The 22,752-nt window shown below is 36.6% G+C and overlaps 1 protein-coding gene across 1 annotated transcript in view; it reads left to right on the top strand.

The window, feature by feature from the left end:
- CCDC191 (coiled-coil domain containing 191) overlaps window positions 1-22,752 on the top strand; it is a 98,922-nt gene that overhangs the window by 587 nt on the left and 75,583 nt on the right. Inside the window, 4 exon segments of the mRNA XM_079155418.1 lie at window positions 3,209-3,247; window positions 9,208-9,349; window positions 12,816-12,959; window positions 22,010-22,188. Coding sequence (XP_079011544.1) covers window positions 3,209-3,247; window positions 9,208-9,349; window positions 12,816-12,959; window positions 22,010-22,188 — 504 coding nt within the window.

The following is a 22,752-nucleotide window of genomic DNA, read 5'->3' as shown; positions in this document are numbered from 1 at the left end:
CTTTCTTTGCCTATATCTCTCCCCTTTCCGTTTTACATAAAATATCAAAAATGAACAAAGTTGTCCAAGGCATTATTAAATTACATCAATACTTGATCTACATGGTAATTTCTAACTACCATTCAAAAATAGATCCTCTTATATCTGTCACCTCTTTTGATGCACTGGATCCTGGAGACAGGAAAAAACTCTTAACCCCATTTTAAACTTGAAACATAGAAGTGACATGTGCAAAATCACACAGTGCATACCTTTCAGGGTACCTTTTTAACAGTCACAAAAATAAATCCTTTAAATGTAAATGAGTCTACTAAAATGGAGACGCTTCTCAGCTTTCAGCTCCAGAGCATTTTCACCAGCTGTTTTCACCCTTCAGTTACTTTCCTTAAAAAAAAAAAAATCCTGTAGATGTGTGACCTGTGAGGGCCTCAGGCAGTAGTTCTTGTGGTTTATTCTAAATATACCAACTAAATGCACTGGACATAATTTCACTTGAAAATCTTGCTTCAGATACTGGAGGGCATAGACTGGAACATGAGGGGGACTTGGAAACTGAGGCTGCTCTTATTGCAATGTATCAGTTGCATAATAGATTGGATCCAAAAATAGTTTATGAATATAGACTTGAGATGAAAGGTAAAAATTTGGGACAATTCCTTAGGACTCCATAAGGAGGAATTTTTGCTGATAGCACTTATTGTTACTGCCTAGAGGATAAAAAAGTAAAAAAACAAGAGTGCCCTGAGGTTTGGTTTTAGTAGGATCAGCTCTTTTATTCATTTCATGACTAATTCAGCAATGAAACTGCATTAATTAGTTATCTGTAAGGTGCTTTGAAGGTTAAGTGTTAGATAATGAAAGAGTTATGCCTTTACCACTTCCATGTGTCAGTATGCTAGTTTAGATATATCCTAATTTTTTTCTTTACACAATGTTGTTTATTTTAATAATTTATAGGTGAATTATAATTATACATAATAGTGAGCTTCATTTTGATATATCCATAATTGCACATAGCATAACTTGGTCACTCCCCTGTACTTCACCTTTCTTTCCTCTCCTCCCTCCCACTAATGCCCATCTTCTACTGGTCTTCCTTCTGTTTTCATGAAATCCCTCCCACTCTTTTTTTCTCTCTAGCTTCCACATATGAAAAAAAGCATACATCCCTTGACTTTCTGAGTCTGGCTTATTTTTCTTAGTGTGATGTTCACCAGTTCCTTCCATTTTCCTGCAAATGACAATTTTATTCTCCTTTATGGCTGAGTAAAAACACCATTGTGTATATAACCACATTTTCTTTATCCATTCACCCATTGATAGATACCTAGACTGGTTCCGTAACTTGTATATTATGAATTGTGCATGGGTATGAATGTATCACTATAGTATGCTCACTTTAATTCTTTAGGATAAATCCAGAGGAGCAGTATTAGCTGGGTAATATTGTGTTTCCATTCCTAGACTTTCAAGGAACCTCCTTACTGATTTCCATAGTGAATGTACTAATTTCCAATCCTATCGACAGTGTATGAGTCTTCCTCTTTTCCCACATCCTTGCCAGCATTTATCATTATTTGTATTCTTAATTATTGCCATTTTACTGTTCTGAGATAAAATCTGAGTGTACTTTTGATTTGCATTTCCTTGATTGCTAAATGTGTTAAACATGTTTCATATATTTTTGGCCATTTGTATTTCTTCTTTTGAGAAATATTTGTTTAGTTCATTTACCCATTTATTGATTAGGTTATTTAGGTTGTTCTTTTTTGTCTTGGTGTTTTTTGAGTTCTTTATATATTCTGGATAGTAATTTTAGTTGGCAAAGATTTTCTTCCATTATGTGGACTTTGTCTTCCTGTTTCCTTTGCTGTGCAGAAGCCTTTTAATTTGATGCTATCCTGTTTATTAATTTTTTTGTTTTATTTTCAATTGAGGAAGTCAATACCTGTGCCTACATATTGGAGTGTTGACCATATGTTTTCTTCTAACAGTTACAGAGTTTCTGATCTGATTCCTAGGTCTTTGATCCACTTTGAGTTGACTTTTCAGGGTGAGAGGTAAGGGTCAAGTTTCACTCTTCTACACATGGATATCCAGTTTTCCCAGCACCATTTGTTTAAAAAGGCTGTCTCTTCTCCAACAAAAGGTTTTGGCATCTTTGTCAAAGATCAGATATGGGTTTATATCAGTGTTTGTTTGTCCCTGTGTCTTTTATTCTATTCCATTGGTATACATGTCTGTTTCCATGCCAGTACCATGCTGTTTTTGTTACTATAATTCTGTAGTATAATTTGAAATCAGCTGTTGTGATGCCTCCAGAATTGCTCTTATTGCTCTAAATTGCTTTGGCTATTCTGGGTCATTTATTTTTCCATATAAATTTTAGGACTGTTTTTTCTAGTCCTGCGAAGAATGTCATTGGTGTTTTGATGGTATTGCACCACACTGGAGATATACCCTTATTTTAAAGACCTACCTGAATTTTTAGCAGATACCTGTATTTGTTCAGTCACTAGTACAGGGACTTTTGCAAGCTTCTGAGAGTTACAGAGAATAAAGAAAGAAGGTGTCCTTATGGTCTGATTACTAATTGAAGATTAATATCCAACTGATCTGGGTAGAAATTAGTTTGTTTTCCATCTTATTTTCTGCTTGGTAAAACAGTGGGAGTCAGATGATTAATGCTCACCTCAACCCCCCAGTTCTTGTTGACAAACAATATCTTTGATGTAAGTAAGACAGGAAAGCCTCTGGCTCCAGGCTGCTCCTGAAAAGAGGTAGGAGGGTATCACACCCTCCTCCCAGAAGAAAATTGCTTTGATAGCCTGACTAATTAATTAGTACTTGTTTGGGTTTTTATGAGCAGTATTATATGTAGCATTTTTACATCTTGACTCATAACCCTGGGACCTTTAAAAAAAATACTGATGCCTGGGCCTTACCCAGACAAATTAAATCCAAATCTCGAGGTAGGCTAGACAAGAAATAAAAATAGATGATGTCCCAGAGAAGGCTTCTTGTCTATTCCTGTACTGTTATTTGTGTTCTTTTATTTTCAATCAGTGTTGAAATTTCCAATGAAATACTTTGGAGAAAGAAAGAATAAAGGATACTTTCCCACATGTGTTAGTCAGAAAAACAGATAAAATGACCAAGTTAATAAAGATAATGCTGTGCATTAATATTCTGTATGTATTTTTTACAGTCTGCTTTTGACCCTGACAATGTGGAGCACTGGCTTAAGGTAAGGATATTTCAAAATTAGGATAGAAAGAGAATTGGGAGTGAGGTACACTTAGATGGAAAAGAAATACTTTGCACATGCTTGACTGTTTTTATTCCATGTGGTTATATGTGTTGCCTTAATTTTATACTTTTTAGTATTTTTTTGTTACTCTTGCTTCTCATGAAACCATTTAAGTATGAATAGTGAGAAAACAGGTATATAAATATGTTCTTTCAAATGCCATGAGTATTTCATGAAAAGGATTTAAAGAACAAGGGAGGAGAAGCCTTGTACCTTCTTCAGTTGCTGCCAAGACTGTACTGTAGTTACATTGACACAGGGGACTTGTGTGTGAAAGCTAGGTATCACAAGAATTTGCTAATGTCTAGAGTGACCAAAATTGTAGTAATCCTAAATGACCCTGAAAGGTTGTTTACTATTAGGTTACTGAAGAATATTTAAATATTAAGTGAGAGAGGATGGTTTAGAAATCCTAGGAAATCTCTTCCAATCCTGAGATGTATTTTTTGAATCTAGATACCATGTATGTTGAAAGTGCCCTTAAACCACATCAAGTGCATGCCTCTGAGTGTTTTGTCAACTTGCTGCAAACATAGCAAAACATAGTTCAAAATCATGCATCATTTTCCTGGGAAAATATCCTTCTGCTTGATAGTATTTTTTGAAGAGTTATACATAAATTGGCCTTTTGAGCACCAGGGCAGATGTAATAATTTTATCCATTCAGTTATTTGACTAGTATTAATTAAGTGCCTACTAAGTACTAACCCACTGAGTTTGGTGCTGGAGCTATAACAGGACACAGAGAAAGTATAGTCCTTGCCCACCCAGAGTTTATAGTCCAGTGCCACACAAACAGCCTTCCTAAAGCTGAGTGAAGAGTTAAAGATGTAATGAAGCATGTGGGGGGAGGCATTAATATAGATGGGGCTAGGGAAAGCTTACTGGCTATGGCAGAAGACCTGACTCAGAAGACAACTACAATAGATCCATCATCATGAAGGCTAGCTAGCCTCTGAGAAGACCATTAGACATCTGGTAAGTCTAGCTTGTATGTCAGTTTTGAGAGGCCCAGTGCCAGGCCCCTGCATGGGTTGGTCACACAGCTAGTAACCATCTCTTCTAGAGAGAAAGGTTTAACTAAATTGGGAGGATAAAATACTACTCCATCTTGTCAATATCATTTTCCTCTTTCATACGATTGTCAGCCAGCTTGACTCAGATTTTTATCATTCCTCTATAACTTCTGCAATGACTTTTTTTTCCATTATGTCCTCAAATCTCCCATCCTGAAAAAAAAAATCAATAAGTCCTTACTTGACCCTGCAGTCCATTCTGATTGCTGAATGATTTCATTTTCTTATCTAATATCCTCAGAAGTGTAGTCTGGACTCCTCGCCTTTGTATTTTCGTTTTTCTCTCATGTCCACAATTATTTTCCTTCAGTTTCCATTTCTTAGTTCAGTTTCCGTTCCACAGAAACTTGTTATAAATAACTTCCTGACCAAATTCAGCAGTCTCTTGGTAGGACTCAAACTTTTACAAATTACATTTGGTAGTTCTCACTTTTTTCCTCCATTATCTTTTTCTATAGCACTTTTTTCTCCTGCATCTACTACCTCTCTGTCTAGTTTCCTGTCTTCTTTTCTGATTTTTCCCCCTAATATATCCCAACTCTGGGTGTAACCAAAGTAGTTATAACTTCTGGATCTAAGATTTCCAAATCCACTTGAGGGGACCACCCTTTCAAAATCAGCAGAGCCTTTGTTCCATGGAAGGAGGACGATGTATATGGAAAGGATGTGAAGGATCGTGAAGATTGAGACAGGCCTTTCCTCAGAGGAAAAGGAAGATTTCCCAACAGCAATGTGGACATGACTGAAGAAAGTAACCATAATTTTTCATGATACCAAAAACTAATAGATCAGATTGATCCAGGCTTGGAGGTTTTCCTTGCAAACACAAAGGAACAGATATTTGAGAAAAATTCAGGATATCAACTGAATAGCCATGCTGATTGGGAAGGGAAGGGGACCCATTAAAGGATTCAGAGTTTGGGAGGAATGTGGAGATTGGGATACTTGGTCAGGTCCAGTATCAGTGTCATGGAGTTCAGGGAGTGAAACTGGGAAATGGTTAGGAGGTTGATGTTGCAGAGGGGTTATCAGAGTTTGGATCAAGAAATGAAAGATTCTGTGCAACCTTGTTTAAGGTGACTGTCAGAAGGTTGCTAAAGTGAAATTGAAGGGAGGCGTTTGGAATACAGAAGATCTAGCAAACTTTGAGACTGAGATATTAGTGAGTCATCATCAGGGAAGTCTTGAAATCACTTAGAATCAGGCAGATTCTTGACTAGTACTGAATCCTATGGCAGCCTACCCAAAGTACAGCGGGCCATGATTTATAATTACCTTCATCCCAAGTTGGTAGACTGATTCATCTTACTCCAGTGTATACTGCTCCTTGATTGAACTTTCTAAACATTTTCACCAAGTCAGTTCTCTACTCTTGAGCCTCAGTGTTTCTGTGTACCGTCAGATGAAACTAAATTCCAGATGGGCATTTAAGGCTGTCTGTTGGTCAACCTGTAATATCAGTTTACCCGAAACAGCCCCTGTATTGTGTGACTTTTGCTCCTGTCAGGCCATTCTCCTTCCCTTCCATCAGGTAGGGATTCCTTTTGCTTTGACTCATGCTGATCCCTCAGCCTGGAGTATGTCCTCTCTGAAAGGAAATCCAGATTATTCCCATACAGCTCAGCTTGAGATGCCCCTCTCAGTGAACAAAGCTCCCTCACTCACCTCAACCACATAATCCCAATCTTTAATACTCTTTCCTTTGGAATTATTTTGGCATTTGTATATACATTCATTGATATAACATCAAGAATTTGCTTTTATACAAAGGAATTAAAAGAGAGTTGGGTGCTTTAAAATATATTACTTACAAAACTATTCTGAATGAACGTGCTATATGCATGTGAGGTTATGTTAGAAAACTCGTGTTTGTACCACCTGGTCTTAGGGAATGAAGGACCACATTTTAGCCAGTCCACATTTCAGCCATTGTGTAGTGCCCTCCACAATGATCCATGAGACACAAGACACATGTAAGATTTCAGGAATAACTGAGACAATTCCTTTACAGATCACTTGCTCATATGAACCATAGCTACTGAGGAATAAACTTTTGAAGGTATTTGTCTCTTTCAGATCACTCTGTCTTGCTTTAGAACTGTTGTTTATTGCACATTGTTTCTTTTTTTTTTCTTTTTTTTATTGTAAACAAATGGGATACATGTTGTTTCTCTGGTTCTACATGAAGTAAAGGCATACCATTTGTGTAATCATACATTCACATAGGGTAATGGTGTTTGATTCATTCTGTTATTTTTTCCTTCCCTCCCAACCCTCCTGCCCTTCTTTTCCCTCTATACAGTCCCCCTTGAGCACATGGCATAAGGAATCAAAACCAAAAAACATGAACTTTTTCAGTATAGAAACTTCATTTTCCCCTTAACACCCATTATAGTACTAGGAACAGAGCTAGCCTTCAGTCTGGACTTGCTGAAAGAATAAGATGTTAACTTGACACAGTGTGTTTTCCTGGAGTATAGGATAGATCTCTCCTAACTCTTACACATTTATTTTGAAAAAATTAAAAGTGATATTTTAAGACAAAACCAGATTATTTCTAATCCTTAGTATCATCTAGTAGGCAGTGATACCAAACTTTATTTTAAGTGATATCCCAAACACTTGCTTTCTTGGAGACAAGCAAACATTTTTCTTTGCTCCCTTCACCAGACTCTTTCTTTGGTACCAAGAACAGTCTTCCTTCTCTTATCTCCCAAACTTTCTACCCTCCTCTGTTAAAAGCATGCACAAATTTCAACTCAGATGAGAAGTCACATCATATGTAGGTATTTATTGTATTCACAGCCTTAAGAACTAAGTCAGGTTTAAAAATCTGTTTTGTCATTAATTTTTTGTGGGTATCAGTTTAAAAAAAGCAAAGTCGATCAGCTTATTTGTATACTGTTTACATATATGTGTATATACAAACATACAGTGAAGTTCTTCTTGCTGTCTTAGAATTTAATAACCTAAAGGGAAATACTATACCAACTCTGAATTCAATAAAGAACATATACCACCAACATAAATTGGTAAAAGATGTAATGCGGGTAAACAGGTCTCTATAGAGTGATCTTATAAGGAGTGAATGCTATTTCCATAACTAACTTTGATGAGATCACATTTTCTTCTGGTTCATAGCTTTTCTTGTATTTTCTATTTTTCACATCTTTTTCAAATTGCTCATAACTTTTAAACTTTATTCCCCTGCTTCTAACTTAAACCAAACACATGAAACATGAGAATGAGACTGTTAAACCCCTGTCAAGTTTTTGTAGAGGCACTCCTAGTTTTATCATCAAGGGCAAGGGGAAAAACCATTTTCAAAACAGGCCAGGTGAAAATATAATAGGGGAAAGTGCATCTTTGTAAAATAAATCTGTCATCAATTCATTCCTTCAGCAAACGTTTATTGGGCACCTGTTAAGTGCCAAACACTCTTCTGGCTGCTAGGAGTTCACATGTGAAAGAGAAAACAAACTCTGCCAGCAGTCTACTTGGAGGAGACAATACGTGAGAAAATATGTGTAAAATGGAAAGCCCTATAAAGAAGGAGAGTAAGAGGAAGGTGGTTACAATTTCACATAGGGTGGGCAGAGAGGGCCTTACTGAGAAGGCGAGGTTTGAGCAGATTTGAGGAGGCAAGGAAAGAGTCACAGGGATGTGTGTGGCAGAGTTGTGCATGCAGAGGGGAGTAAGTAAGAACTGGTAGCACACATTGTGTGGTCGAAGCAGAGTGAAGAGGTGACACGGTTGGAGAGCTCCCAAAAGGCCCAGGATGTTGAAGCACATTGTAAGGATTTGATTTTATTCTGATTGAGATAGGGAGCCATCAAGGGGTTTGAGTGGTGTTATTTCATGATATAATTTTCATTTTAAATGACCACTCACTGCTCTGGTAAGAGGCTATTCCAGAAAACCTGTCAGGAAATTGTGCCTTAATCCCAGGTGATAACAGTTGAAGTGATGGGAAGGAGTTAGATTTGAAAATAGAGCCCACGGGTTTCTTGACATATTGTCTGAGGACGCGGGGGGTGTGGTGTGTAGAAAAGGAAAGGTACAGAGCGGGACGTAGAGAGAAGGAGGAGGAGGAAGGTAGGGATTGGTTTAAGGAAGACTAACATTTTCCTTCTTAAGAACTACAAGAAAGGAGTTGTCACTCCCTGAGTTGGAAGACAGAGAGGGCAGTAAGCATAGGGGAATCAGGTTCTTAGAAAGAGGGAAAGTCAAGGGTTAGTTTTAAAATAACTTATTTTGTACTGTGCAGGTAAGTCCGGATGCCAAAGTAGGTTGCCCACTTCCACCATTCCCTTCCTCAAACCCATGAATTTGGCCATGTTTTTATTAAACTCCCACTGTTGAGTTAAACATTCTGGATGGTAGGGAAACTAATAAAATGTTGTATTTTTATTAAAAAAATCCAGATCTCAGGATCTCATTACTAATGCCCTGAACAAAAGTTATCTAAAGCTTAAATAACTTTTTATATAAACATTGTGAACATCTGTTATAACTGGATAAAATGCTGCAACTCAGGGGGCTGGGGAGATAACTCACTTGGTAGAGTGCTTGCCTACAAGCACAAAACTGTGGGTTCAATCCCCAGCACTGAAAAAAAAAAAAAAAAATGCTGTAATTCAGTGTCACACATAAAAGTAAAAATTTGGTGTGGGTGTTTAAACCTCAAAATTTTGTCAACAATTTAAAAGTGAAAGAATCTGAAAAGTGGGTAGAAAATCAGGTTCTTGAGTAAGAGAGAAATTCTCTAACCTTGAACAAAGTTACTATTATCTTAATGGACTATTTTCTGTTATACTGAAGAAAATGAAGAAAGCCTCAGAATTTGCAGTTTTGAATGCATTTTCAACCAGAAATTCACACTTACCTGGAAGGCTCTGGGACCAAATGATAGGTTTGGAAGCATCTGAGCAAACAGAGGATCACAATGAAGTTTACACAGAAGGTGAGAGAAATATTCTTTGCTGTGATGTTAACAGTTTTTAAAGCATAACCTGTAATGCATGTCCAAGTATAGACTGGAAGCTTTTCTTACTCCTTTTCCTAATTTTTATTTCTTTCTACTGCCTTGAAGTTAATTTACTCTGAAGTTGACCTCATTATTTATATGTAAGGGCATATTTAAAGTCCATTTTGTCCTAAGATAGAAACAGCCACATTCAGAAGCATTTTTAATAGTTAACTGATAAGTGTTGTATTTGACCTTTGGCACAGATGTGGCCTTCTACTGATAATTCAACCACTAGTTAATAAAACTAGTTTTGTGCCTTTTAAAGAGGTCTAAAACCAGTCTAACTTCTCTACCTCTCATATGTCCCCCAAAGCTCCCTTCATTTGAAATTTGGTATCTTAATTACTAATGCTCTGAGGAACTACACCATTTAGGGATTTGAGGGATCAGGAGGCACTAGGAAAGGCTACTTGAAGGAGAGACTACTGAAGTAAGAGGGAATTCCAACTATAATGTCCTACAAGCCAGCTTCCATTTTGGATTATATATGTCTCCAACTGTTTTGTTTATTTCTTCATTTACCCAAAATTTATATACATAATTCTTACTCTGTGCCATGTACAATTTTAGGCCCCTAATATACTGGTTATAAACAAGAGAAACAAAGCCCTTTCTTTCATGGCATGTACATTCTAATGTGTGAATAAAGAAAATGAAAAACAAACCATCAGGAATTGATAAGTCAGTCAAGTCTGGACCTGAATAACAAGGAGCCAGCTAAGCAACAATGGGAAAAGTGCTTCCCCGGCAGAGGGAAAGGTGACATTGGGAGCTGAAAGTACAGAGGGGCTTGGTGTAGGTGAGGAACTGATGGAAGACCTGTGTGGCTGGGGCCTCCCAGCCAACGTGAGCTTGAAGGAGTGAGCAGAAGACGTATCACATAGGACATTATAGGTCTCAGGGAAGAATTTAGATTTCATTGAGTATGATAGAATAGAGCAGAGATCTTTTGGGACAGTTTTTTAAATATATGAAGAATGGAAGGGAGAAAAATCACCCGTGGGAGGCTCTTGCAGTGGTCTGGGTGAGCAGCAATGGTGATTCGTCTTGGGTGGTGACAGTAGTACTGGACGTAGAAAAAGGGGATTGTGGAATTGGCATGCTGTGTCTTGCCCACCCACCTCCCACTCTGCCAGTTGGAATACAAAATATGTGAGCTTAATAAGGGTTCCCTAAAGTTCTGTGGTTAAAAAACTTTCCAGCCCATAAACAGAGGTTTTTATCTGAAGTAGCTATTAACATCCAGAAAAACTAGTGATTCATTATACTAGTTAGAACATAGTTTTCAAAGATTTACTCATTTTTTTTCCCTCCTATCAACTAATCATTCTACAACAATGTGTTCTACAAGAACACATTTGAGAAAGTGCTTAAAGGTAACCTGCAAGCCCCTCCTCTGATCCAACAGGAGGGGTTTCTATATCTTAATCCTCCAAAGGAAATTTCCTTTCTTTGTTCTTTTAGGAGTACTTCATAGTAAACTTTTATTTACCTATGAATGGCACTTGGTAAATCCAAATTATTTTATATATAAATTATTATACACATAAATACCTGAATTATTATACACAAGAGTTAATAAGTATCTGTTCCCTTTCTCTACCTTCCTCTGAAAACCAATAGTATTTGTTGCTAGTATACTTGTTACACTTAGTTTCTAGTATGGTAGTACCCTCCTTACCTCTGTATCCATGAGGGATACGTTCTAAGACCCCCAAGTGGATGCCTGAAACTGGGGAAAATACTGAACCTTATACGTGCACTTATGATAAAATTTAATCTATAAGTTGAGGATAGTAATAGATTAACAATAGTGATAATAATAATATAGAACAATTACAGCTATACTGTAATGAAAATTATGTGAATGTGGTCTCCTTCTCTTAGGATATCTTACCTTGTATTACCTTTCTTAAGGTGAGATGATACAGTACCCACGTGATGAGGTGAAGTGAGGTTAATGACATAGGCATTAGGATACTTGTGACGTAGCATTAGGCTACTGCCTGGAGTTACTTGAAGGCAAGCACTGTGGTATTGTGATAGGCAACTGATAAATGAGATAGCAAATAAGTGACTAAAAGGCAGGTAGTATACCCAGTGTAGATATGTTGGACAAGGGTGATACGTCTAGATGGGTTGGAGCAAGATGGCATAAGACTTTATCATGCTTCTCAGAACTCTGTGCATTTAAAACTTATCAATTATTTCTGGAATTGTTCATTTAATACTTTTGGACCATGGTTGATCTCAAGAAAGTAAAACTGTGGAAAATGAAACTCCTGATAAGGGGGCGTGAACTGTTGAACTCTGATTTTTTTCCTGTTGTATCTATATTAAATACTTCTTGGCATCAGTTAATATAGAGAAATACCCCATTCCCTCAGAGCTATGAGATAATGATAACAGTGATGAAGGTAATGCTAACATAGATGTTTTTTCTTTTTTGAAATCTCCATTCTTTACACATATGAGCTGATTGATAATATATAAATGATGAAGGCAATGCCAAGGAAGGCATTTCACCCTGTACCTATGAATTTTAAGAAGAGTTTCTCAATTTCATTAAGAAACAAATTCAAATGGAAGTTGGCATTTAATATATCACACTCTTGATTTTCATCCTTCCTCAATGGCCTCTCCTTCCTATTCAGCTTGAACTTCTCCCCTTAAATTCAGAATATTATCACCAATGCCAATTTGACATTCCTATTTAGATATCTCTTAAGCATCTGCTTAACTTTTTCTTTTTGTGAGTACTGGGGATTGAACCCAGGGCCTCACATACTAGGCAAGTGCTGTACCACTGAGCTATATCCCTAGACATTGCCATGTCTGCAAGGGGAGGCAAGGGGGCTAGATCTCCCCCAATTGAGAACCATTACTCTAACCTGGTCCAGCATTTCCTCTTTTGTTCATCTCCTACTGTCCTCTTACTCACTCACTCTCCTTCAGCCACAGTGGCCTCCTTGCTATTTCTCCAACACTCTAGACATTCCTACTATTTCTCTCTGCTTGGTATAATCTTCCCTTGTATATACATGTAGCTTACTCCTCACTTCCTTTTCTTCTTTGTGCAAACATCTACTTTACATTGAGGCTTTCTTTGACCAACCAGTTTAAAACTACAATACCATCTTCCATTTCCTGTCCTGCTTTGTTTTGTTTCTCTCTTCTCTTCTTTCTCTCCACTCCCCTCCACCCATTATCTCCCCTGATTGGAAGATAAGCTTCATAGTGGTAAGGTTTATTTTTCCTGTTTTGTTCATTGCTATATTCTCAGCATCTAGAACAGTACTTAACACATGATAGATATGTGATATGTATTGAACAAATAAAAATAGCAAATAAATAAAGTCTCTGAATGAATTATTTAAAAGATGTTTTATTTTATTGATAGCTCAGGAGCTGGTCAATGACTGGTTAGACACCAAACTTAAGCAAGAATTAGTAAGTGATGGAGAAGGTGATGCTGAAAATACTGTCACAAATAACACTGCTTCGCCAGAAACCAGTGGCCATTTGAAATATGACAAGTTTGATGGTAAGACCTTATCTAATTTTCTAAAGTTTAACGTTAATCAATTGTCTAAGAAGTATTTTAAAGTATTTTGAATAATAAACAATGTTATTCTACTTTTCTGTGTTTTGATTTTATTATTAGCTTTAATTTTTCCTTTTAATGTTAGAAACTTTGTATTTCTTTTCTTTTTTTTTATTAAAATCTATTTTTACAGACTGCATTTTGATTCATTGTACACAAATGGGGTACAACTTTTTAGTGCTGTGGTTGTACACAATGTAGATTCACACCATTCATGTAATCATACATATACATAGGGTAATACTGTCTGTTTCATTCTACTATCTTTCTGTCCTCCACCCCCTTCCACCCCATTTACCTCTACACCATCCAATGTTCCTTCATTCTTCTCCCCCCCCTCACCCCACCTCATTATATATTGTCATGCACTTATCAGAGAAAACATTCGGCCTTTGATTTTTTGGGATTGGTCTATTTCACTTAGCATGATGTTTTCCAACTTCATCCATTTACTAGCAAATGCCACAATTTTATTCTTCTTTATGAATGAGTAATATTCCATTATATATATATATATATATATATATATATATATATATATATATATCACAGTTTCTTTATCCATTTGTCAGTTGAAGGGCATCTGGGTTGGTTCCACAATCTAGCTATTGTGAATTGAGCTGCTATGAACACTGATGTGGCTGCATCACTGTAGTATGCTGATTTTAAGTCCTTTGGGTATAAACCGAGGAGTGGGATAGCTGGGTCAAATGGTGGCTCCGTTCCAAGTTTCTGAGGAATCTTCATATTGCTTTCCAAAGCGGGTGCACCAATTTGTAACTCCCCCAGCAGTGTATGAGTGTGCCTTTTTCCCCACATCCACGCCAACACTTATTGTTGCTTGTGTTCTTGATAATAGCCATTCTAATTGGAATTAGGTGAAATCTTAGGGTGGTTTTAATTTGCATTTCTCTAATTACTAAGGATGATGAGCACTTTTTCATATATTTGCTGATCACTTGTGTATCTTCTTCTGTGAAGTGTCTGCCCATTTCCTTAGCCCATTTATTGATTGGATTCTTTGTATTTTGGGTATAAAGTTTTTTAAGTTCTTTATAAACTTTGGAGATGAGTGCTCTGTCTGAAGTGTGTGTGGAAAAGATTTTCTTCCACTCTGTAGGCTCTCTTTTCACATTATTGATTGTTTCCTGTGCTGAGAAAACACTTTTTAGTTTGAATCTATCCCATTTATTGATTCTTACATTTATTTCTTGTGTTATGGGGGTCTCGTTAAGGAAGTCTGGTCTTAAGCCAATGTGATGGAGATTCGGTCACACTTTTTCTTCTATTTGGTGAAGGGTCTCAGGTCTTATTCCTCGATCCTTGGTCCACTTTGAGTTGAGTTTTGTACAGGGTGAGAGATAGGGGTTTAATTTCATTACTGCATATGGATTTCCAGTTTTGCCAGCACCATTTGTTGAAGAGGCTATCTTTTCTCCATTGTAAATTTTTGGTACCTTTGTCTATTATGAGCTAACTGTACTTATGTGGGTATGTCTCCATGTCTTCTATCCTGTACCATTGATCTACCTGTCTATTTTGGTGCCAATACCATGCCATTTTTGTTACTATTGCTCTTTAGTAGAGTTTAAGGTCTGATATTGTGGAACATCCTGCATCACTCCTCCTACCCAGGATTGCTTTGGCTATTCTGGGTCTTTTGTTCTTCCAGATGAATTTCATGATTTTTTTTCTGTTTCTATGAGAAAGTCATAGGGATTTTAATTGGAATTGCATTAAATCTGTATAGTGCCTTTTGAAGTATGGCCATTTTGATAATATTAATTCTGCCTATCCAAGAACATGGGAGATCTTTCCATCTTCTAAGATCTTCTTCAATTTCTTTCTTTAATGTTCTGTAATTTTCATTGTAGAGATCTTTCACCTCTGGTTAGATTGAATCCCAAGTATTTTATTTATTTATTTTTTAAGCTATTGCAGATGGAGTTGTTTTCCTCATTTCCCTTCCAGATGTTGTATCACTTAGGTATAAAAATGCTTTAGATTTATGCATGTTGATTTTATATCCTGCTATTTTGTTGAATTCATTTATGGGGTCTAGAAGTTTTCTGGAGGAGTTTTTTGGATCCTTTAAATATAGAATTATGTCATTGGCAAATAGTGACAGCTTGAGTTCTTCTTTTCCTATTGGTATCCCTTTAATTTCGTTAGTCTGTCTTATTGCTCTGGCTAGTATTTCAAGGACAATGTTGAATAGAAATGGTGAAAGAGGGCATCCCTGTCTTGTTCCTGTTTTTAAAGGGAATGGTATCAGTTTTTCTCCATTAAGAATGATGTTGGCCATTGGATGGGCTTAACATAAATAGCCTTTACAATGTTGAGGTATGTTCTTAGTATCCCTATTTTTCTAGTGTTTTGAGCATGAAGGGGTGTTGTATTTTGTCAAACTCTTTTTCTGCATCAATTGAAATAACCAAAAGATTCTTATCCTTAAGTCTATTGATATGATGGATTACATTTATTGATTTATAGATGTTGAACCAACATTGCATTCCTGGGATGAACCCCACTCGATTGTGGTGCACTCTCTTCTTAATATGTTTTGGATGCAGTTTGCCAGGATTTTTGGTGTCTATATTCATCGAGCATATTGGTCTAAAATTTTCTTTCTGTGATGTGTCTTTGCCTAGTTTGGGTATGAGGGTGATATTAGCTTAATAGGATGAGTTTGGTAGTGTTCCCACCTTTTCTATTTCCTGGAATATTTGAGAAGTATTGGAATGAGTTCTTCTTTGAAGGTCTTGTAGAACTCAGCTGAGAATCCATCTGGTCCTGGGCTTTTCTTGGTTGGTAGGCTTTTGATGGCTTCTTCTATTTCATTGCTTGATATTGATCTGTTTAAATTGTGTATGTCCTCCTGGTTCAGTTTGGGAGGAGCATATGTCTCTAGAAATTTGTCGATGTCTTTGGTATTTTCTATTTTATTGGAATATAGATTTTCAAAGTAGCTTCTCATTATGTTATGTATTTCAATGGTGTCTGTCATGATATTTCCTTTTTCATCATGAATTTTAGTAATTTGAGTGTTCTCTCTTCTCTTTGTTAGTGTGGCTAAGGGTTTGTCTATTTTGTTTACTTTTTCAAAGAACCAACTTTTTGTTTTGTCAATTTTTGAATTGTTTCTTTTGTTTCAATTTCATTGATTTCAGCTCTGATTTTCATTATTTCCTGTCTTCTACTACTTTTGGTGTTGTTCTATTCTTTTTGTGGGACTTTGAGCTGTAATGTTAGGCCATTTAGTTGTTGACTTTTTATTCTTTTCTTGAATGCACTCCATGCCATGAATTTTCCTCTTAGTACTGTTTTCATAGTGTCCCAGAGATTTTGATATGTTGTATCGTTGTTCTCATTTACCTCTTAGAATTTTTTTATCTCTTCCCTGATGTTTTCTATTATCAATGTTTCATTCAATAGCATATTATTTAGTCTCCAGGTGTTGTAGTTTTATTTAGCCATTGATTTCTAATTTCATTCCATTATGATCTGATAGAACACATGGTAGTACCTCTATTTTTTTGCATTTACTAAGGGCTGCTTTGTGGCATAACATATGGTCTATTTTCGAGGTTTCATGTGCTGCTAAGAAGAAAGTGAATTCGCTCGCTTATGGATGGAATATTCTACATTTGTCTGTTAAGTATAAGATATTGATTGTGTTATTGAGTTCTATGGTTTCTTTGTTTAGTTTTTGTTTGGAAGATTTATCCAGTGGGGACAGCAGTATGTTAAAGTCATCAAGAATTATTGTGTTGTGGTCTATTTGATTCCTGACATTGAGAAGGATTTGTTTGATGGACATGGATGCACTGTTGTTTGGGGCATAAATATCTACAATTGGTATGTCTTCCTGATTTATGGTTCCCTTAAGCAGTGTGAAATGTCCTTCTGTATTCCTTCTGACTAACTTTGGCTTGAAGTCCACTTTATCTGAATTAAGGATGGAAACCCCCACTTTTTTACTGAGTCCGTGTGGGTGGTAGGTTTTTTTCCCGTCCTTTCACCTTTAGTCTGTGGATATCCTTATCTATGAGATGAGTCTCTTGAAGGCAGCATATTGTTGGGTCTTTCTTTTTTAATCCAATCTGCCAGTCTATGTCTTTTGATTGATGAGTTTAGGCCATTAACATTCAGGGTTATTATTGAGATATGATTTGTATTCCCAGTCATTTGGGCTTATTTTTGGTTTATAATTTGACTTGGTTTCTCCTTTGATTGGTCTTTCCTTTAAGGTAGGTCCTCCCTTTGCTGACCTACATTGTTGTTTTTCATTTTCTCCTCTTAGAATATTTTGTTGAAAATATTCTTTAGTGCAGGCTTTCTATTTGTAAATTCTTTTATCTTTTATTTATCGTGGAAGAATTTTATTTTGTCTTCAAATCTGAAGGTTAGTTTTGCTGGGTATAGGATTCTTGGTTGGCAACCATGTTCTTTCAGAGCTTGAAATATGTTATTCCAGGCCCTTCTAGCTTTTAGAGTCTGGGCTGAGAAATCTGCTGATATCCTTATTGGTTTTTCCCCCTATATGTAATCTGATGCTTTTCTCTTGCAGCCTTCAAAATCCTATCTTTATTTTGTATTTTAGGTATTTTCATTATAATGTGCCTTGGTGTGTATCTGTTGTGATTTGTGCATTTGATGTTCTGTAAGCCTCTCGTATTTGATTTTCCATTTCATTCTTCAGGTTTGGGAAACTTTTTGATATTATTTCATTGAATAGATTGTTCATTCCTTTGGTTTGTATCTCTGTGGCTTCCTCAATCCTGATTATTCTTAAATTTGGTCTTTTCATGATGTCCCATAGTTCTTGGAGAATCTGTTCATGATTTCTTACCATCTTCTCTGTTTGGTCAACTTTGTTTTCAAGGTTCAATATTTTGCCTTCATTGTCTGAGGTTCTGTCTTCCAAGTGGTCTAGTCTGTTGGTGATGCTTTCAGTTGAGTTTTTTATTTGGTTTATTGTTTCCTTCATTTGAAGGATTTTCGTTTATTTGTTTGTTTGTTTTTGAGAATCTCTATCTCTTTGTTGAAATGATCTTTTGCTTCCTGCAGTTGCTTTTTCAACTGCTTATTGGTGTGATCATTCATTGCCTGCATTTGCTCTCTTATCTCATCCTTTGCTTCACAAATCATTTTAATTATGTATATTCTGAACTCCTTTTCTGACGTCTTCCACCATACTCTCACTGGATTCTATTAATATAGAATCTGTGTTTGTTTGGATCATTTTCTTCCCTTGTTTTTTCAGGTTGTTCATTTATCTTCCCCTCTAGCAATGCAGATCTGGGGTATTATAGTTTCCCCCCATAGGCTTATTGTGACCCTGTATGTTTCTAAATCCTTTTCTGACAATGAGCTTCCAGTCTCCAGCAGGCATCTCAGAGTGATATGTGCCCCACCTAAAGATGGTAGCTACATCTTCCAGGATTATCCACAATGACCACTCTGGTTTCCAAATGTGTTGGCAAATGGGGAGCTGCAGCACAGGGTGTGGGCATGGTTGGCTGGAGGTCCTGGAGGCGGGTTGTGGTCAGTCTGCTTGTCAGATCCTGGAAGCATGGCGCACTCAGTTGGTCTGGGAGTCCTGGTGGTAGGGTGCATTCAGTCAGTCTGCGGGTCCTGGTGGTAGGGCACAGTCAGTCAGTGTGAGGGCCCCGGAGGCAGGGAGTGGTCAGTCGGGCAGAGGGGTCCTGGAGATGGGGCTCCGTCAGTTCGGCCAGGATTCCTACAGGTCCTGGCTATTTTCTCAAAATGGCGGCAACCATGTGTAACCAAACCAGAAGGTATTGTGACAGTGAACTTCCAGGCAACAGCAGGCAGCTGTCACTCTACTGGCAGTCTGTGGTCAGTCTGCTGGCTGCTATCGGATGATTGGCAGGTGAACCTTGGGCGGTGAGTCCTGGGTAGGTGAAAGGCAAGTGATGGACAGGCAAGAGGCAGGCAAATGGTGGATGGGAGGTGCCAGACAGTGAGCAATCTGCACTCAAAAAGTAGTCGATATGCTGGCACTGCAGATGATCGCAGCAGACAAATGCGGGGATCGATAAGCAGCAAAAACTGTCTCACCAAGAAACAAATATCCTCTGCTTGAAACCTGAGTTATGGAGAAACCTCTACTCCGCCACCTTGGATCCATCTGTATTTCAATTTTTCCTGATTGAATGCAAAGTTCTTATGCTATATCCTCAGTAAATTCATGGTGTTTTTTTTTTTTAAATTAAAATATTCTGTTATTTGCTGGGCATGGTGGTATACTCCTCTGATCCCAGCTCCTTGGGGAGCTGAGGCAAAGAGGATTGCAAGTTCAAGTCTAGCCTAGATAACTTAGAAAGACCCTGTCTCAAAATAAAAAAACAAAAAGGGCTGGGGATATAACTCACTGATAGAGTGCCCCAGTTTCTATACCCTGTTCGGCAAAACAATACAAACCAAAACATCCCATTATTTATAATTTTGCTTATGTTTATAATAGCAATTAAAAATATCTCTTACCCTTGTATCATGACTATTTACTTTGGTGGAGACTACATTTAAGCATTCATATATCATTTTATATTTACAAAATTCTTTTTTCTCTCTCTTGGTACCAGGGATTGAAACCAGTAGCACTTAACCACTAAGCCACATCCCCATCCCATTTTTGTTTGTTTGTTTGGTTGGTTAGTTGTAACAGAGTCTTGGTAAGTTTTTGAGGACCTAAGTTGCTGAAGCTGACCTCAAACTTCTGATCCTCCTACTTCAGCCTCCTGAATCTCTGGGATTACAGATGTGTGCTACTATGCCTGTCTACAAAAAGCTTATATATTAGTTCTCACTTATAAGAGGAATTTTCCTAGGTCTTTTTCTTTCCTCACTATTTTGTGCAAAGCTAGTGTTAGACAAGTCACATAACCAATTCATGAGGGTTCTTCAAATGCACTCAAGGGTCTAAGGTTTTCCTCCCTGAGTATAGGGGTAGGCATGTTGATGGTAGGTGCAGCTTCCCATGCATGATATACCCCCTTGAAGAAGTACCTGGCAGTATTCACCTTGTTTAGAACTCTACAAAATCTCCAGCTAGGAGATCAGAGTCATGGAATATAGTGAAATTATTTCTGCCTTTAATATTATGCTAATAGATCTACTTATAAGCCTTTACTCAGATTGTTATCATCAAGTATCATACTAGGCCTCAATTATCTTATTCTGGTAGAGGGTGCTTTTTTTTGTCAAAATATCGAACAAAATACATGTAACCATTAAAAAGGAGGTTTACCGAAAGTACTAATTAACTTCTGATTATAGCTATAGACACAGAAAAGGCACTTGACAAAATTTAACATCCATTCTTGAATAAAACTTTTAGCACATCAGTAATAGAAGGGAAAATCCCCCAAATTGATAAAGAACACTTATATACGACATATAGACAACAAGGACCAAAATGATAAATCTAAACCGACTTTATCAGAAACACATTAACTATAAATGGATTTAAACACTCTAGTCCAAAGGCAGAGATTGGCAAGATAGATTAAAAGTATGTGACATAACTATATCCTATTAAGAGACATGCTTTTGACTCAAGACACAAATAAGTTGAAAGAAAAGGATGAAAAAAGATATACTATGTAAATAGTAACCAAAAGAGAACTAGAGTGGCTATACTAATATGGAATGGAGGCAGGAAATAGACTTTAAGACAAAAAATTGTTACTAGAAACAAAAAATAAATGATAAATGGTCAATCCGCCAAGGAAACATAACAATTCAAACATATATGCCTGACAGAAGAGTCCCAAAATAGATGAAGCAAAACTGACAAAACTGAAGGAAAAAACAGAAAATTCAACAATAATAGGTGGAGACTAGTATACCCCCACTGTCAATAACATTTATAATAACAACAAAAAAAATCAACAAGGAAGATGTTAGTATCATTTGTTATTAGGGAAATGCATTTTAAAACTTTAACCCATTACCACTACATATCTATTAAAATGTTTTAAAGTTAAAGGACAGGCCATGCCAAAAGAATGTAGAGGAACTAGAACTCTACCACATTGCTGGTGGGAATGAAAAATCATATCATTGCTTGGACAACAGTTTGATGGTTTCTTGAAAAGTTAAGCATGTACATATCATGTAATCTACCATCAGACTCCTAGGCATTTTCCCCGGAGAAAAAGCCTGTGTTCATACAAAAGCTAGTATACAAATGTTCCTAACAGCTTTATTTCTAATAGTCCAAATCTAAGAACAACCCAAATGTCCATCAACAGAGGAATGAATGACCAAATTGTGGTCTTTCCATACAGTGGAATTCTGTACTACGCAGCAATAAAAACCAATAAACTACTGATGCACACAGAATGGATAAATCTTCCAAGTAATTGTGCTGAGTGAAAGAAATCAGACCAAAAAAAGGCATAGTGTATGGCTTAACCTATATAAAATCCTAGGTAGTGCAAACTTTTTTTTTGGACAGAAAATAGGTCTGTGCTTACCTGAAGCAGGACAGAGGGCATGGGAAGGAGAGAAAGAGATTTCAGGTCAGAGAACATTTTGTGGGGTAATGAACATGTTCATTATCTTGATTGTGGTGATGGTTTTATTGACAAATACATATGTCAAAATTTATCATAGACTGTAGGTATTTCTCATATATTATATGTCAGTTATACCCTTTTATAAAGCATTTTGCTTCCTTAGTGGTAGAATCCTCAAGGTTGTTTAGGTTGAAGTGTCTTTTAGATTTGGCTGTGAAGTCTTTAGTGACTTGGGTAAGGGTGATTTCTGATAAGTGGAGTTTTTTTCCTCTTAGTTGAATTGGAGGTAATTGCTGAGGGCTTTACTCATCCAACTGGCATTATTGGTTACTATTTATTGAACACTCGGCCTTTGTATTTTTTCAGGATTCTTTATATAATTATGAATATTATAATTAAGTTAATTTTTAAAAATTTCTCTCTTTGTTGTTCTATTTTCCCCAGATTTATGTGGTTATTTGGAGGAAGAGGAGGAAAGTACCACTGTTCAAAAATTTATGGACCATCTGCTCCATAAAGAAGTGGTGGATTCTGGGATGTTGGAAGATCTTGGAATGAAGGAAAACCAAGACAAGAAGCAGCAGAAGGATCCTCGTCTTACCATGGAGATGAGACATAAGCAGGTGGGAGGGAAAAACAAAATTAAAATGGATAACAGGAAGCAGTCTTTGTGTAACACATTTAATAAGCTTAAATAAAGATTTAGGCTTTATTATGAAAAAGGGTGCCATCTGTGGTTTGGTTAGAAAGAATAAAAATAAAATATAAGAACTTCAGAAGAAAAATAATTCTCATAAACTGAGGATAGGAAACAATTTATTTAAGAAATAACCAAAATTAGAATAATTGATTTTGACCAAAAGAATGTTGAACTAAACTTTTATTAGTTTGAACATGGTGTTTCCTATTATGAATATGTATATTGCATTTGCTTTAATTTGATTTTTGAAGTGACATTAATATATTATCATGAATATTCTGGTGAATATTATAGGGATAATTCTTTTCTAGACAACTGAAATTCACTCATTTTGTGATTATAATTTGAAAAGGAGGACAGATCGGAATTAAATCTAGTTCAGCTGTTTTGAATTAGAAAGGCATGTGGGAACTTTCCTTTTTCCAAAGTCAATAGTAGGTAATAAGGCAAAAGACTATCAACACTTCTTGAAGAAGCTTCAGAGACT

The sequence above is a fragment of the Sciurus vulgaris genome, assembly GCF_902686455.1.
Source record: "Sciurus vulgaris genome assembly, chromosome: 10".
In the NCBI taxonomy this organism is placed as follows: Eukaryota; Metazoa; Chordata; class Mammalia; order Rodentia; family Sciuridae; genus Sciurus; species Sciurus vulgaris.
The sequence above is the reverse complement of the archived record's forward strand: the minus strand, read 5'-3'. Positions and strand labels throughout refer to the sequence as shown.